Consider the following 18,205-nt stretch of genomic DNA (forward strand, 5'->3'; position numbering starts at 1 on the left):
TCTCCTCTCTAGTCCTCTGTTCTCCTCTCCTGTTGTCTGTTCTCTGCTCTCCTCTCCTGTTGTCTGTTCTCTTCTCCTCTGCTCTCCTCTCCTGTTGTCTGTTCTCTTCTCCTCTGCTCTCTCCTCTTTCCTCTCCTGTTCTCTGCTCTCCTCTCCTGTTGTCTGTTCTCCTCTCTAGTCCTCTGCTCTCCTCTCCTGTTATCTGTTCTCCTCTCTAGTCCTCTGTTCTCCTCTCCTGTTGTCTGTTCTCTGCTCTCCTCTCCTGTTGTCTGTTCTCTTCTCCTCTCCTCTCCTGTTGTCTGTTCTCTTCTCTTCTGCTCTCCTCTCCTGTTGTCTGTTCTCTTCTCCTCTGCTCTCTCCTCTCCTGTTCTCTGCTCTCCTCTCCTGTTGTCTGTTCTCCTCTCTAGTCCTCTGCTCTCCTCTCCTGTTGTCTGTTCTCCTCTCTAGTCCTCTGTTCTCCTCTCCTGTTGTCTGTTCTCTGCTCTCCTCTCCTGTTGTCTGTTCTCTGCTCTCCTCTCCTGTTGTCTGTTCTCTTCTCCTCTCCTCTCCTGTTGTCTGTTCTCTTCTCTTCTGCTCTCCTCTCCTGTTGTCTGTTCTCTTCTCCTCTGCTCTCTCCTCTTTCCTCTCCTGTTCTCTGCTCTCCTCTCCTGTTGTCTGTTCTCCTCTCTAGTCCTCTGCTCTCCTCTCCTGTTGTCTGTTCTCCTCTCTAGTCCTCTGCTCTCCTCTCCTGTTGTCTGTTCTCCTCTCTAGTCCTCTGTTCTCCTCTCCTGTTGTCTGTTCTCTGCTCTCCTCTCCTGTTGTCTGTTCTCTTCTCCTCTGCTCTCCTCTCCTGTTGTCTGTTCTCTTCTCCTCTGCTCTCCTCTCCTGTTGTCTGTTCTCTTCTCCTCTGCTCTCCTCTGCTGTTGTCTGTTCTCTTCTCCTCTGCTCTCCTCTCCTGTTGTCTGTTCTCTTCTCCTCTACTGTTCTCTCCTCTCCAGGTCTCTGTTCTCCTGTCCTCTGCTCTCCTCTCCTGTTGTCTGTTCTCCTCTCTAGTCCTCTGCTCTCAAGTTCTCTTTGTTTGTATTAGGAAATAAATTACACCATAATACTTGAGATTTGAACAAACTCTAAAAAACCCTAATCCTCAACTATTAAAAGTAAATTATTTTTTGCATCATTCATTCATTTATGCATATTCTAAAGTTTTCTTTTAAAAGCACTTGATAAAGTAAGTGGTGATATGCTGTGCTGTGTAAACTCAATAAAGGATTGTTTATTAGCTGATCAGTTGGCTCCAGTGGAAAACACAATTTTAGGGCAGTGACCAGGGTTAAGAAACTGCTTTAAACTACCATCATAAAGTATTGTACTAAATTCTGGCTATCCACAACGTCCACTTTCTAGCTAACTAGTTAACTGCTAGTTAACTAAATGGATTTTCATTCATTGTAGCTTACAGTCCTACAATCCTAAATTTTTAAACACAATTTGAAAATGAAATAGTTATAAGCTTATCAGGTACATCAGGGCATGTTGAACATACTAACTATAACGATAACTAGCTATAACATAACTAGCTACATAAGTTTTTTTTTCTCAAACCTTCACTACCTAAGCTATCTTGGTTAACTAGCTAGATAGGTTAACTAACTAGGTTAGCTAACTAATTCCGAAGCTGACTAGTGACAAGCTGCATTTTATTAAGCACACAGTGAGTTTGATCTGTGTGTTTTGATTCGGAGACGTGTGTTTTTAACCAGCTATCAGATAGCTCCACAAACAATGTCATCACAGTTTACATAGTTAACTACCGTTACCTTTCTCCTTGAAAAAACGCCGTATATCCATTTTCTTTCACCGTCAGCTACCTGCAACCTGCTGCCAAAACGCGGGGGTGGGGGTGGGCTCTCCTCCGCGCTCACAAAACCAGCAAGCTGATTGGCTGTTTCTCCTGAAAGGCGGAACCTTATCCTTGAAGCGGCACTATGATTGGCGTTAAGAGATTTCCTATTCTCACAGCAGCATTGGCCTCCTCATTCAGTGTTGCCAGGTTCGCGGTTTTCACGCCAAATTGGGCTTGTTTGAAACTCCTTCCGCGGGTAAAAAATCTGGGGTCGCGGGGTGCGGTTTTTTGGGCTACTTTTGAGTTGGGCCACCGCGGGAGTTACAAGTCAACAATAAGAATCGATGGCGATATAATACTTAAATAGTCTCAATTTTAACACTGTAACACTGCTTTTCCGGTCGACAATTACCCCCGCTCAACAACTTACACTCGCCGCCACCCCCCCCCCCGCTCAACAACTTTGGGCTTTGGGCTAGTTTAGGCTTATGAGGGGCGGATTTTACACTGACTTTGGGCGGGATATTTTTGTAGGACCTGGCAACACTGCTTGGCACTGAAGCGCTTACCGGCTCGGATGAACTCGTCGTTAATTCATATACGTGATCTTTTCTGTCTTTACTGAAAGCCATTGTGTGCGGATTTTGTCGATCGATTTTTAGAGGTTTTACATGTAGCTCTTTCTGGCTGTAGCCTACACCATGGAGCTTATGGTGTTTCTAATTCCTTTTCTCGAGTTTGGATTTCACCTGGCCACAGGTGAGTATGAATGGCACACGTGTTATGCTATGCTGTAGCTAGCTAAAACTTAGCATTTATGTATACACATCAAAAGCCATATTCGGACTACAAGACGTCTGTATAATGTATGACCAATTTGCACCGGATAAATCCCGCGTGACCTATTTGACATTTGAAATAATAAATTTAATGGTAGTAACCCAAATAGCTAGCTAATTTTAGTCCTCGACTAGATTTAATAATAGGCTGTAATAATAATAAAATTATTTTTACTAAATAAAGATTATAAAGTCCAATGGCAGGACATTGTTCGCATTATGTACTATAATGTGACATGTCTAACAATAGTTAATACTCATTCCGAAGTAAAGTTTGTTGCTTTTGTGACTTCCAGAAACTTCCGAACTAGCTAGCTTAACAAGCTAGTCGACTAGCCAGGTAGTTTTATTTCTAACTAGGGTTGCAACGGTATGAGATTTTCACGGTATGATAACCGTCTCAGAAAATACCGCGGTATCACGGTTATCACGGTATCACAGTTAGTTTGTATATTATTAAAAGATACACCGACCCTTAAAGAAATTACAAGTTATTTTTGTTCAATTAACTATTTATTGTAGAAACCTGGAACTATTGTATACAAAATGTGTCCTTTAAAAAAATAAGCTGTACACATGTTTATATAAATACTGCAAAATTAGAGAAACCTAAATCATGGATTTCAGTACAATTATTTAAGTTTAAATTATTTAATATCTGATAAACTCAGCCTGGGTCAGTGTCTGATCAACAACTGTTGTAAACGTCCGTTGTACTGCCAAGTTGGAATATAACCAGATACTGCAGGAAGAGAGGATTTATTTCTGACATCATCACAATAGAGATTTCTATTTTAAGGTTTTCACACCGAGTCTGGTTTTAACATATCAAAAACAGGTACGTTAGAATTTGAACGCATGTAAATTAATAGCGTCTTTCACATCCAGTGAAAGCAATGACCATAAAAAGCTAGGTTTATACTTTCACTAGTGACCGTAGCACGCGACTCCGCACAGTTCTTTTGTCTTACGTTAACAAATACGAGCCTCTTTTAATTCCAGGACAAAACATGAGAACGTGAAGACGTTAAGATTGGGCGTTTTGGAAATAAACAACCATTAAATAATGTGATGAAAAAGCGAATTATTTCGAGTATATGTATAAATATTTAACTTAATTAAGTTTAAGGTGCTGGGAAATATTGAAACGGACCTTTAAAGTGACGTACAAGTGTTTTAATTCCACCTTTTAAACGTGTATGAATCCTGCAAACGTGACTTTGTTCATTGCGCTGAGGCGCAGCGCGCAAAGTTACAAAATTCGAGAGGTGTACGACCTCGCGAATCGACAGCGCGCGAGACCCTCGCGCACGGGCGGAGCCACCGCGATTACGTCATTTTCGCCACTGATTTTAGTTTAGCTTTTTTTTTTTGTAAAAAAATGTGTTAAGTCTGATGCACTTTCTGCCATTCTCACTGCTGTGTGCTGAGTAGCTGAACCGGAGCGGAGTTGCGCATGCGCGGGTCAGTTTCTCCGCTGGCTTGCTTTTTACCGGTAATAAGCAAACGCACACGGTATGATAACCGTGCATTTTAATACCGTGGTATACCGTGAAACCGGTTACCGCTGCAACCCTATTTCTAACCTGGCTAGGTTTGGTTAGCTAAAGAATCTGACCTCGTGTAACACAAAAAATGAACAATTGGATGTAAAAATAGTTTTTATTTGATAGAATATATAAAATTAGCTTTACTTTCGTTTTTAAAATGAATGAATATCACTTATTTCTGTCGCGCTACACTCGATAACAGATGAACGACGGGTCTATCAAAGCATTTCCTGCACCTCAAATATCAAAACACCTGAATTCTATAGGGTTGCATTTTTCATCAGTTATTCTCCCTGAGAATAAATATAAAATGGAAAAATAATTTAATTTGAGAGTTTTTGTAATGTGTTGCCACTGTTTTATTGCATCTGTTATTCATTTGGACTCACCTTCCATATTAAATCCACCACTGATTCATTAATTCAGAGTGAATCAATGACTAATGTGTATTAAATTCATTACTTTTACATCTTCAGGCAGTTGCAACATTTAAGTGTTGCATTGTAAAATTGTTCCCTTTTTTTGTGACAGCCTCTTGCTATCTGCAGTTCAAATATACTGCAATTACACGAGGAACAAACTTCCCAGAGTTCTCTGCTGTTGATCTTTTGAATGGAGAAGAGTTTGAGTACTATGACAGCAACATCAAGAAGGTGATCCCAAAGATCCAGACGGAGAGGAATAAAAATACATTGTACAGGACATGGCAGACTCAAGTCAAGGAAGGTTATCAGGACACCTTCAATACAACTTTGATTGAATTAATGAAATATTTCCGTCACACGGAAGGTAAAGTGGAGCACATTCAGAACTTTTCTTAATAACTTGTAGCATGTGACAGCAGTAGTATTTCAATATTAGAGACTAGGCCTAATTGTGCTCATCATTACAGTGTACCACAATTGCAGCTAGAGACAATTTCCTTCATGTGTACAGTCATGGCCAAAAGTTTTGAGTGACACAAATATTATATTTGCAAAGACATTGTTGATCACCAAACTGCTCTTGAATGGTTGGGAGAAGTTGCTCTCGGAGGACATTCTGGTACCATTCTTTATTCATGGCTGTGTTTTTAGGCAAGACTGTGAGAGAGCCGATTCCCTTGGCTGAGAAGCAACCCCACACATGAATGGTTTCAGGATGCTTTACAGTTGCACGAGACAAGACTGGTGGTAGTGCTCACCTCGTCTTCTCCGAACAAGCTGTTTTACAGATGTCCCAAACAATCAGAAAGGGGATTCATCAGAGAAAATGACTTAACCCCAGTCCTCTGCAGTCCACTCCCTGTACCTTTTGCAGAATATCAGTCTGTCCCTAATGTTTTTTCTGGAGAGAAGTGGCTTCTTTGCTGCCCTCCTTGAGACCAGGCCTTGCTCCAAGAGTCTCCTCCTCACAGTGCGTGCAGATGCACTCACACCTGCCTGCTGCCATTCCTGAGCAAGCTCTGCACTGCTGTTAGCCCAATCCCACAGCTGAAACACTTTTAAGAGACGGTCCTGGCGCTTGCTGGTCTTTCTGGGCACCCTGGAGCTTTTTTGGCAACAATGGAACCTCTCTCCTTGAAGTTCTTGATGATGCAATAGATTGTTGACTGATGTGCAATCTTTCTAGCTGCGATACTCTTCCCTGTTAGGCCATTTTTGTGCAGTGCAATGATAACTGCATGTGTTTCTTTAGAGATAACCACGGTTAACAGAAGAGAAATAATGATGCCAAGCACCAGCCTCCTTTTAAAGTGTCCAGTGGTGTCATTCTTACTTAATCATGACAAACTGTTGATGACAGCCCTGTCCTCATCAATACCCACACCTGTGTTAATGGAGGGCTGCAATGAAGTTGAAATGTGTTTTGGGGGATAATGTTCATTTTCTAGGCAAATATTGACTTTGCAATTAATTGCTGTTAAGTTGATCACTCTTTATAACATTCTGGAGTATATGCAAATTGCCATTATAAAAACTGAAGCAGTAGACTTTGTAAAAATTAGTATTTGTATCATTCTCAAAACTTTTGGCCATGACTGTACATTCATTAATTTTTATGGTCTAAAAGTATATCAACAAACTCATACATGTGGTGTTGCTACAAACCCCATGATATATGGTACCACATGTTATCCTCATATTTAGAAAACATATTTTCTGAGACTTTACAGTGTAATGGAATGTGATACATTATTATCAGTAGAAGGGAGCTGTATAAGCAGATGGCCGTTGATTTTTTTTCTTCTTCTGGGACCTGCTGCATGTGCTGTTGTGTCAGATCTTGTTTGTGTGTCTGCAGGGGTTCACACCTTACAGTGGACATCTACCTGTGAGCTACATAACGGGATTGAAATAAAACCTGATCAATACAGCTATGATGGTGACTCCATCTGTGTAGATCAGAACCCCTGCCCCTGGAATGCAGCTAATGATAAAGCTGTTACCACAAATCGTATGTTGAAGATTCCTAAAGCAAAAGAGAGCAATCGCTGTACAAAGGACTACTTGGAGACTGCCTGTAGGCATTATACAGATGACCAAGCCAGAAAAGGTTGTTTGTGTGTGTGTGTGTGTGTGTGTGTGTGTGTGTGTGTGTGTGTGTGTGTGTGTGTGTGTGTGTGTGTGTGTGTGTGTGTGTGAACTGCCCTATTAATGTCATGTTATATTTTCTCTGAAGATGGTAATTGTGAGCATAGTACAGCCTGAAGAAACATACTTTTAACGCACATTAAGGTTACTGACACTAGTTAGTGTTAATGTTGAAGGCTATGATTTCTTAATGATCCATTTCTTAACTTTAACCAATGTTGGGGTTAAATGTTTACTTTCACATCTAAGCATTTGGTGATTGGTCTTATCAAGAGCAATTTTCAGAAGTAAGTCAATGTACTGCTTGCTCAAAGACCCTTATTGGTATAGCATAGAGCACTTTCCGAGAAGGGTTTGAATCCCTGTCTGCAACGGGAAAGCCAGATGTGTGATCATAGCCATTTTACAAACTTGTGGAATGCCCTGGATTTTTTTTCCTTTTCACCATGCAGCTCTTTACTATTTAGCATCACTACATATTTAATTCACTACACTACTTTTAAGTGCACTTGCATGTCACTATTGTTAGTATAATAACAGATTATGCACACTTAGTAAGTGCTTGTTGTAATATCAATTCCCATCTTTTTGTCCCTTTGCCTTTCTCTTCAGTTCCTCCTGAAGTGACCGTGTTCCAGAAGGACTCCTCTTCTCCAGTGGTGTGTCATGCTACAGGTTTCTTCCCCAGAGGAGTGAACATCTCCTGGCAGAGGAATGGAGAGGACCTGCATAACAATGTAAATCTCACAGAGACATTACCCAACCACAATGGTACCTTCCAGAAGAGGAGCATTCTGACAGTCTCACCTGAGGAGCTGAAGAATCATAAATACACCTGTGTAGTTCAGCACAGTGCACTGGAGAGAGATGTTGTGAGACCATTCTATCCAGGTATGACTGCTTATGTCCAGAGGGTAAAAGCTGCATATGTTCATTATGAAATTATTCATGGTGCAACAGATGGAGGATTTACAGTGGTGTAACACCATGACATTTCAGGTGGAGTGTCAGTTGGTGTCATCGTTGGTGTAGTTGTGTCTGTTCTCCTCCTGGTCCTCATTGGCTGTGTTGGATTCTTCATCTGGAGGAAGAAGAAGAAGAATGGTGAGAGAGGGGGAGACATGATGTCAAAGGGATTAAATGATGTATTATGAGCATAGTGGGTTTAATAAGTATTAACTTACTACAACAAAATTACAATTTGATACTAATATGATCTCAAGAATCTTTGTGGTTCTGGGTCAGTTATGGTTTCAGCCTTAACCTCTAAACTTTCTAGACTGATCTTCTCAAAACTGGTGTCCTTCCCTCCTACTGTCACCTGTGCTGTCCCGCTCTAAACAGATGTTCACATTCACATACACTCATTCACACTAAAACACTTTCATTACTGTTCACATAAGTGTTTCTAGTCCATTTTCCCTCAGATTATCTTTTTTCACTTTTTTAGACTTAAATCCTGTTTCAACAGACCTTAATACACGTATGTGATACAGTCAAAACTCCTAGATAATTTTATTTGTGATGTACAGTTTTTCATCTTTAATCAGTGTTTATCTTTCATCTTTAATCTGAGTGTTTATTTTTTTCTGCAGCCTCTGCTGGAGAGTCATCGATCACCAGCTCCTTAAAGACACTGCAGGAATCAAACAGTAAGTTTTTATTTATTTTTACTCTCTTAAAAGAACCAGACATTGGTTAACTGCCTCCATTAAATCACAAATTCATTTAGAAATTTCATTGAATGTTCTTATCTTGAAGGTCTGGTAGGACTAACACTCCTGAAATTTCAGTTTTCATCCTTTTTTCTTTTATTTATGTCACCCAAATAAGTAGGTCTATTCATTCTTTAAAACTTAAAACTGGTCCATAAACTGTCAAAGATGTTACACTATGTTTATCATACTTACACTGCTAAGATTTTTATTTTTAAACTGTCAATAATTTTGCACCACTGTAAAAGAGATTACTGGTAAGTGCATTGCTCCGAGTCAGCGCATGAACCATTTTGGACCACTAGGAGGCGATATAACACACATGATGTGTATACACTCATGGACTCCTAAGCTGATCTTCACCTAGTGTGACATTCATACCTGCCATACCTATTAATTCTACTTTAACAGATTCACCCATTCACATCATACACAGGGGTTCTCATCAGAGAAATGTGCAAAATACCTAAGAGTTATTATAAAGACCTAAGATGTTTATTACAAAGAAGGGGTTTCTTTGTTTTTATTTGACCAACAAATGCAGTCATACAGTAGTTCAAAGAATTCTATACAGTTATTAAAATCTTTTTACTAAACACAAATCAAAGTTAGATTCTTGACTTGATACAGATTTTTATCCTTTTGTACATTTCGAATTGTGTTATTTTCAGCTTCAAGCCAGACATAATCTGATGACTGACACCAGTATAGTATTTTCTGGTAATTAGCTGCCCAATAACATACTGGTAAATTTGGCAATCCCAATCCTCCATCTGAGCAATGTTTTTGAAGAAATGTTTTCTGTATTCTGGGAATTTTACCTGCCCATATAAAGGATGTAATACACCTATCAATAGACTGAAAAAATGATTTCGGCAAACAAATTGGAGACACTGGAAAAGATAAAGAAATCTTGGAAGAACATTCATTTTAATACAGTTAATTCTACCAACCAATGTCAAATTAATAGCAGTCCATCTCTGAAAATCAGACTTTAGCCTATCCACCAACGGGGTGAAATTTTTACCCAACAGTTCTAAAAAAGTTGGAGTCAAATTAATCCCTAAATACTTGAACCCATCCCTAGACACAGAAAAGGGTATGTCAGAATCCTGAAGAGAGCGAGCCTTGGCATTCATAGGGAAACGCTCACTTTTAGTAAAATTCATGCCCTTATAGCCAGAAAAAACACCAAATGTTTGCAAAAATTTTTTTGACTATGAATAGGGTCTGAGATATGTAATAATAAAATCATCTGCATATAAGGACAAGTTGTGGGTCAGCCTGCCTCTATGAATCCCACTTATTTCTGGCTTTGACTTAAGCGCAATAGAATGAGGCTCTATAACCAAAGCAAACAGAAGGGGACTGATTGGTGATCTCTGTCGGATTCCTCTTGTCAATGGAAAAAACTTTTCTATTGGTTACAGACAGTGGCGGACTTAGAAATTTGGGGCCTCAAGGCGAATTTTGCTAGGGGACCCATCAACATTAATATGTGAGAAATAAGTCAGCTAATACAGTATGCTGCAGTGGGAGGCAGTTGCCTAGCCACGCCTCTATGCAAAGACTGCCTCTGGTTACAGATGCTTTAGGATTGAAATACAAGAGTTCAATCCACTCTCTAAAATTAGGGCCAAAACCAAATAAAACAGTTTGGTCCGGGGAAATTACCTCTGCCATTACCTTTTCCATACGATGTGCAAGCACTTTTGCCAAAATCTTCACATCACAATTAACCCATCTGTGCAGTGGACACACACACACACACACACACACACACTAGTGAACAATAGGGGACTGTGGTATATACACACACACACACACACACTAGTGACACACACTAGGGGGCTGTGGTGCACATGTGCCCAGAGCAGTGGACAACCCTAACCTGGCACCCGGGGAGCAGTTGGGGTTAAGTGACTTGCTCAACAGCACTTCAGTCGAGGCTTAGCTGGGAACCCACAACCTTCCGGTCACAAGATCACCAGACCATAATTGCCCCATTATTAGTGTCTACAGTGTCTCAAAACAGGATTAAAGGCTAAAAAGACTTAAAATATAGAATTATTTTATCCCTAGAGATTTAAACATAGGCATTTCAAGGGGTGGGTTGGATGTGCGTCAAGGGTTTTTCACTGTTGTCATGGTGAGTCTTTTTCTGTTTGCTTGTACATGTAGCCTACCAATTTAAATTTTATCTTTATGAGTGGCCTTAATTCTAATGTAGGTGAGGCTGTCAGGTTTATAAGCTGGAACGTGAAAGGGATGAATGGTCCTGTGAAGCGGGCAAGAATCTTCGCACATTTAAAATAATTAAAATGTGAAACTGCTTTTTTGCAAGAAACTCATTTACTGGTGAAAGATCATTTTAGATTGAGAAAAGCATGGGTGGGTCAGTCGTTTCATTCAAAGTTTGATCATCAAGTCTAGAGAGGTGGATATCTTGCAGTGTTGTATAAAGTATTAGAGACCCATACTTGAGTACAAGTACTCTATCAAAAAATTGACTTGAGTAGAAGTTGAAGTGTTCTTTAAAAACTTTACTTTAGTAGAAGTACAGAAGTATTCAGCATTTTTTGTACTTAAGTATTGCAAGTAGTTTATGCTAAAATGTATTACTCAAGTACTGAAAGTAAAAAGTATTGTGTTTTGAATTAATTAAAGAAAGCTGTCAAAGTTTGATTATCAATTGTTTTTATATATCACTTATAAATCAAAGATGTCAAAGACCACAAATACAAGTGTTCTGTATGTACAAACAAGTAGCAACTTAAATAACTGGGCTTATCACTTCATACACAAAAAACAGATAACCTATGTCCCGTTAAGTGAATACTGGAGCACGTCATGAACATAATAGGTTAGTTAGCTAAGATATCTAACCTAACTAACGCTTGCTGACAGCTAAAGCTGGTGTGTCTTCTGTGCATTATATTTATAACTTACATTGATGTTTCTTCAAGTTCGAAGGTGAATTTTTGAAGGCCAATATTTCACCCTCTTTAGGGAGGCAGAGATGGCACTTCATCCTATAGGAATTTACTTTCACTCCAGCAAACGCAAACACTGTATCTAGGTAGGGCCAGGGTGGTCTCCTTCCTCACCCTGACCGCCACGATCACTCGATGTTGAAGGTGTGGAAGGTGTCGATATATGTACATTAAAACGCCAACAAGCTTATTATGCAGCACTTATGCTGCTCTTCTGCTGTTACCAAACACGGGACCATCTCTTTTAATGAGATAAAAAGCGAATTATTTGGAATAATTTTGAGTATATGTGTATTTGTATTAAATTGTATGTAAATTAAGCTGAAAGTGCTGGAAAATATTGAAAATGGACCTTCAAATTGTTGAACAAGTGCATGAATTCCACCTTGTAACTTCGCATGCACAAAAATCGAGAGGTGCATGACCTCGCGACACGACCGAGCGCAGCCAACAGGTATGGGCGGAGCCACCGCAATTGCATAATTTTTGCCGTGAGGACCCTTGCGGCAGTCACGACGTGTCAAGTGAACCTAGATTACGAAGCTCAAGTGTTCAGTGAAGGCAGTAGCAGAGTAAATGAGACGCGACCGGAGCATGTGCAGTTTTCTCATAGACAGCCTGATCGCTTGACCCGGTGACGGCGCCAGCTAACATGTTTATAATTGTAACGAGTAACTATACAGCACGTAAAAAATGTATCTGAGTAAAAGTATTAAACTGATGGAAAATATGTAGTGAAGTAAAAGTGGAAGTAGGAGAAAAAAAATAATACTCCAGTAAAGTACAGATACTGCATTTTAGTACTTAAGTACATTAGTGAAGTAGTTCTACTTCGTTACTATACAACTCTGCTATCTTGGTACATAAAAAGGTTCCTTATAATCCTACTAAGGTAATAGAAGACTCACAAGGACGATATGTGGTCATAATGGGATAAGAGATTTATGGACAGATTGATAGCATCCATTCCAGATCTCAATTCCCACCATTTAATTTGTGGAGGAGATTTGAATTGCGTTATTAACCCATCTTTGGATCACTCTAATCCAAGATCTATTTCTCCCTCTAAATGGCAAAAAAACTGTCACTGTTTATGGCTCAGGTAGGCTGTACCGACCCATGGCGCTTTAGTTTCCCCCTGAGTAAGACTTACTCTTATTTCTCTTATGTACATCATGCGTATAGCCAGAGATGTTTAGTAACTAAGTTACTACTTCACTACTGTACTTAAGTACTAAAATGCTGTATCTGTACTTTACTGGAGTATTATTTTTTTCCTTCTACTTCCACTTTTACGTGCTGCAGTATTCACTTAACATTAGCTGGCAATCATAAAGACTGTCACACTGAGTTGTGTTTTTGGCAACAGTAATCCGTGTCTCCTTTCGTGCTGACTAATCATGTGCCCATTTTTGTAGTGTTGTAACGTAGCTCATGCTGCGGAGCTAGGAGGCGTACACAAACGCTGAGGAAAGTGAGATTTATTAAAGGGAATTCCAAACTCATGGTCAAATGGGCAGGCATGGGTCATATCAGGGAGGCAACCGGAACAAGAAAAATACACAGTCATGACTAACAAAGAACAAAACGAGCGAGGCAGGGAATAAGAACAGGGAGTAAAACAATGGAGAATGTAAATACCAGACGGTAGCGAAGACAGCACACAGATCCACAAAGAATACCAATGCACAAAATAACAGACAAAGGGCTAGGGAGACACAGGGATATAAATACATGGAACTAAACTAGACGCAGGTGAAGACAATGACGACACGGGCGTGACAGACGAGGGGAAACCATGGAGACAGACATGCAGGGAACAACACAGACACGAGGAGCAGGGAACCGAAGTCACAGCTAGGAAAGGGGGCGTAGCCCTACGTGACAAGTGTAGTGTTTTTATAGGGTATGGGCATTTATTGAGGGTAAACGCAGGGCAGTAGGCTCACCCTTAGAATCCGACAAACGGATTTAACATCCAAAATGCACCTCGTTTTCTCAGCTAAATTAAGGCAAACTTGTACTTCTGTGTCAAACCTACGACATAGTGGGACATAGGTTATCTGTTTTTTTGTGTACGTGTTAAGCCCAGTTTTTTAAGTTGCTACTTGTTTTTACATGCAGAACACTTGTATTTGTGGTCTTTGACAGCTTTGATTTGTAAGTTATATATAAAAACAATTGATAATCAAACTTTGATGGCTTTCTTTAATTAATTCAAAACACAATACTTTTTACTTTCAGTACTTGAGTAATAAATTCAAATAATTCAAATATTCGAATAAATTTTTGAATAAACTACTTGCAATACTTAAGTACAAAAAATGCTGAATACTTCTGTACTTCTACTTAAGTCAAGTTTTTAAAGAACACTTCAACTTCTATTCAAGTCACTTTTTTGATAGATTACTTGTACTTTCTCAAGTCTGGGTCTCTAATACTTTATACATGTCTGTGTATAGCAGAATTAATTACTTTTTATTGATAGTACATTGTTACCATTGGTAAAATAAAAAATTGAATATTCATCTATAGTTGAATCCGATCATGCCCCAGTATTTCTGAACCTTTCTTTAACCCAAAAAAGCCAGGAATACATTCCTTGGAGGTTGGATACTTATCTATTAAAAGATAAACAGTTTTGCCAAATGATCTCATCAGCCATTGAAGAATTCCTTGATTTCATTGACAGTGATGAAGTATCTTCCTCAGTGCTATGGGAGACACTTAAAGTGGTTATTAGGGGGAAAATTATCTCGTACAAATCAATGGTGAATAAAAACAAACGTAAAGAGTTAGAAGGGTTGATAAAAAATATTCAGGAAATAATCCCAGTCCAGAACTCTATAAGGGAACTTCAAGCTAAATATGAGATATTGGTATCTGAGAAAACTGAGAGGATGCTATTGAAATTGCAGGGCTTTGTGTATGAACATAAAAAGTCAGGGGAAAAGTCAGGCCATCTGTTATCTCACCAGTTAAAATGTAAATCATCTGAGCAACATATCTCAAGTATTAAGAAGAACAATGGCGAACTCATAGATGATCCTTTGGAAATTAATCATACTTTTCAGACATTTTATTCAAACCTGTATTTATCTGAAGCGCCTTCAGACAAAACAGATATGTCAGATTTTTTTAGTCAGTTGAATGTGCTTAAAGTAAATGAGGTCAGTAGAGCAGAATTAGAATTCCCTATTTCATCGACTAAAATTGAGGATGCTATTCGGGCAATGCAGAACGGGAAGGCGCCAGGCCCAGATGGTTACCCAAGTGTATTCTTTAAAACATTCTCCAGGCAATTAACTCCACTATTACAGGCTATGTTTCATGAATCAAAGATCCCAAAACATTGCCAACAATATTAACAGAGGCCACTATAATTTTACTTTTTAAACCAGGGAAAGATGAAAAGGAACGTGGGTCATATCACCCTATTTCACATCTTAAATACAGAAAACAATTGTGAACAACCGTGCTGTGGGCCCTAATAAGAGATTAGCATCATAATAGAGTTGTTTAGTTCAGATCATTAATCTCCTGAGTGTTTAACTTTGAATCTGTTAAATGTTTTACAGTCTCTGATGGAGGATCATCCACCAGCTCAGATGAAAGGGTTTCAGATGGTAAGGGTGTTGTTTGTTTGTTTAGAGTGTTTTTATGGAGAGCAGTGTGTCCTCTATAAAGTTATATAAGTGGTGGGCTGTTAACGGTGTTCGTAAATTTGATACTCTTATCGGGCGATATAAAAATGATCGCCGTTAATCTATTCTTAAAGTTGGGTTGGGAACTGGGTCAAAATAGGTAAGCAAACTATGATGACTTTCAACTTGATAGTTTAGCTCGGCTGTATTCCTAACCAAATTGCACAGTAGGGGCGAGAACGAGTTTTCAAACCTGTGAATTATAAATCGTACGTGTGTTTACATGGATGCAGCCACGAAGTCGCCAGGTTTGCGTCATGGAAAATTCATTTTTAGGAACGTAAAGTCTTACCGGAGCTCGGAGCGGTTGTTTTCTGCATGGTCCTAACGCTAGATTCGTCGCTATTTAAATATTTATTTTTAACCGTTAAAACTGCAGAGAACCAAAACCGGCTTTTGAAAAAGTGGGGGGGACATGTTGACGGGGACGACATGTCCCCGTTACACCCCCCCCCCCCCCCCCAAATTACGTCCGTGAGGTTAAATGTACTAAATGTTGGCTTACATTTCAAATTCATGTTTAATTGAATAAACCATTGAACACGAGGAGCCTACATTTTCTTGAGCATGTTTTTTTTTTCTTCAAGTATCAAAGTAGAACAGCTTCCTCAAGTCATTGATGCATTTTGGAAACAGGAGATGAGCCCCTGGTCTAATGCACCCTCTGTATTAAGAAACCCTATCTAAAAACTGACTTTTAGTCATTACTTGGGTAGCACGAATATGAGCCATTTTAATATAGATAAATTTCAAGATTTCAGTGAGATTAATCTAGATTTAAAAAATTTATCTATGCACACCCCTAATAAATAAATATATATATATATATATATATATATATATATATATATAATCAGTAGCGAACCGTGACCATTAAACCTGGGCCCGCTACCCCACCCCCCACCCCCCCCCCCCCCCCGAGAAATTTTTTTCCTCTTCTAATAAACTGCAATAAAGAATAAAGAAAAAACCGAAAAACCGAGACGACAGTATAGCTTTAGAAACGCAATAAACAATCACATTTGTACTAGATAACTTGTTAAGCAAAATAAGTTTCCAAACAAAATAAGGTTTCACAGCTCCGTGGTTCGCGGAAGCGGAATATGTAAATGAGGACGTCAAAGGACTTAATCGAAACTAGCTAGCGGCGGTGCTAACGACAGCTAGCGTCTCCACAGCGGGCGGAAATTATCATACAGTTAAGCCCGCCCACTAAGAGGGAAGATATGATTGGTCAATTTTGCTGTCATTTGAAATTGGTATTGCGCTGAATTATAACTACCAGGCCCTCTGTAAACGAACAGCGGGCATCACAGTCCTGATGGGGGGAGACACAGGCTCACAGGCTTCCACTTAACCCCTCACCTTCCAACACAGATTGAATAGACATGGATGAATAATTTATTTGCTTATATTTTTTTAATTGTTTAGATGTCGATTGTAAAACTGTAAGTAGATAAAATAAAATTGGATAATTATATATATAATGTTTTAAGAATATTTTAGGCCCTCTGAGAGAGCGTAGAGGGCCCTGACGGTTCCCCACTGATATATATATATATATCATATATATATATATATATATATATATATATATATATATATATATATGTGTGTATATATATATGTGTATATATATATATATATATGTATAACACTGCTCAAAAAAATAAAGGGAATTTCACCTGCTGTCGTGCAAATGGAATAGACAACAGGTAGAAATGAGAGGCAATTAGCAAGACCCCCCCTATAAAGGAGTGGTTCTGCAGGTGGGGACCACAGACCACTTCTCAGTACCTATGCTTTCTGGCTGATGTTTTGGTCACTTTTGAATGTTGGTGGTCCTTTCACACTCGTGGTAGCATGAGACGGACTCACACAACCCACACAAGTGGCTCAGGTAGTGCAGCTCATCCAGGATGGCACATCAATGCGAGCTGTGGCAAGAAAGTTTGCTGTGTCTGTCAGCGTAGTGTCCAGAGGCTGGAGGCGCTACCAGGAGACAGGCCAGTACACCAGGAGACATGGAGGAGGCCGTAGGAGGGCAACAACCCAGCAGCAAGACCGCTACCTCCGCCTTTGTGCAAGAAGGAACAGGAGGAGCACTGCCAGAGCCCTGCAAAATGACCTCCAGCAGGCCACAAATGTGCATGTGTCTGCACAAATGGTTAGAAACCGACTCCATGAGGATGGTATGAGGGCCCGACCTCCACAGATGGGGGTTGTCCTCACAGCACAACACTGTGCAGGACGCTTGGCATTTGCCAGAGAACACCAGGATTGGCAAATTTGCCACTGGCGCCTTGTGCTCTTCACAGATGAAAGCAGGTTCACACTGAGCACATGTGACAGACGTGGAGAGCGATCTGCCTGCAACATCCTTCAGCATGACCGGTTTGGCAGTGGGTCAGTAATGGTGTTGGGTGGCATTTCTTTGGAGGGCCGCACAGCCCTCCATGTGCTCACCAGAGGTAGCCTGACTGCCATTAGGTACCGAGATGAGATCCTCAGAACCCCTTGTGAGACCATATGCTGGTGCGGTTGACACTGGGTTCTTCCTAATGCAGGACAATGCTAGACCTCATGTGGCTGGAGTGTGTCAGCAGTTCCTGCAAGATGAAGGCATTGAAGCTATGGACTGGCCCGCCTGTTCCCCAGACCTGAATCCGATTGAGCACATCTGGGACATCATGTCTCGCCATCCACCAACGTCACATTGCACCACAGACTGTCCAGGAGTTGGCGGATGCTTTAGTCCAGGTCTGGGAGGAGATCCCTCAGGAGACCATCCGCCACCTCATCAGGAGCATGCCCAGGCGTTGTAGGGAGGTCATACAGGCACGTGGAGGTCACACACAATACTGAGCCTCATTTTGACTTGTTTTAAGGACATTACATCAAAGTTGGATCAGCCTGTAGTGTTTTTCCACTTTAATTTTGTGTGTGGCTCCAAATCCAGGCCTCCATTGGTTAATAAATTTTATTTCCATTGATGATTTTTGTGTGATT

General features: G+C 40.0%; 1 protein-coding gene across 1 annotated transcript in view; it reads left to right on the forward strand.

Moving 5' to 3' along the window:
- The first annotated feature begins 2,367 nt into the window (after nt 1-2,367).
- LOC143510014 (class I histocompatibility antigen, B alpha chain-like) overlaps nt 2,368-18,205 on the forward strand; it is a 29,048-nt gene continuing 13,210 nt past the window's right edge. The window contains exons 1-7 of the mRNA XM_076998966.1: nt 2,368-2,581; nt 4,743-5,000; nt 6,495-6,746; nt 7,397-7,675; nt 7,784-7,888; nt 8,380-8,436; nt 15,071-15,118. Of these exons, the coding sequence (XP_076855081.1) occupies nt 2,524-2,581; nt 4,743-5,000; nt 6,495-6,746; nt 7,397-7,675; nt 7,784-7,888; nt 8,380-8,436; nt 15,071-15,118 (1,057 nt within the window). The 5' untranslated portion in view covers nt 2,368-2,523. The remainder of the gene's footprint in view (nt 2,582-4,742; nt 5,001-6,494; nt 6,747-7,396; nt 7,676-7,783; nt 7,889-8,379; nt 8,437-15,070; nt 15,119-18,205) is intronic.

Source organism: Brachyhypopomus gauderio, chromosome 3, assembly GCF_052324685.1.
Source record: "Brachyhypopomus gauderio isolate BG-103 chromosome 3, BGAUD_0.2, whole genome shotgun sequence".
Classification (NCBI taxonomy): domain Eukaryota; kingdom Metazoa; phylum Chordata; class Actinopteri; order Gymnotiformes; family Hypopomidae; genus Brachyhypopomus; species Brachyhypopomus gauderio.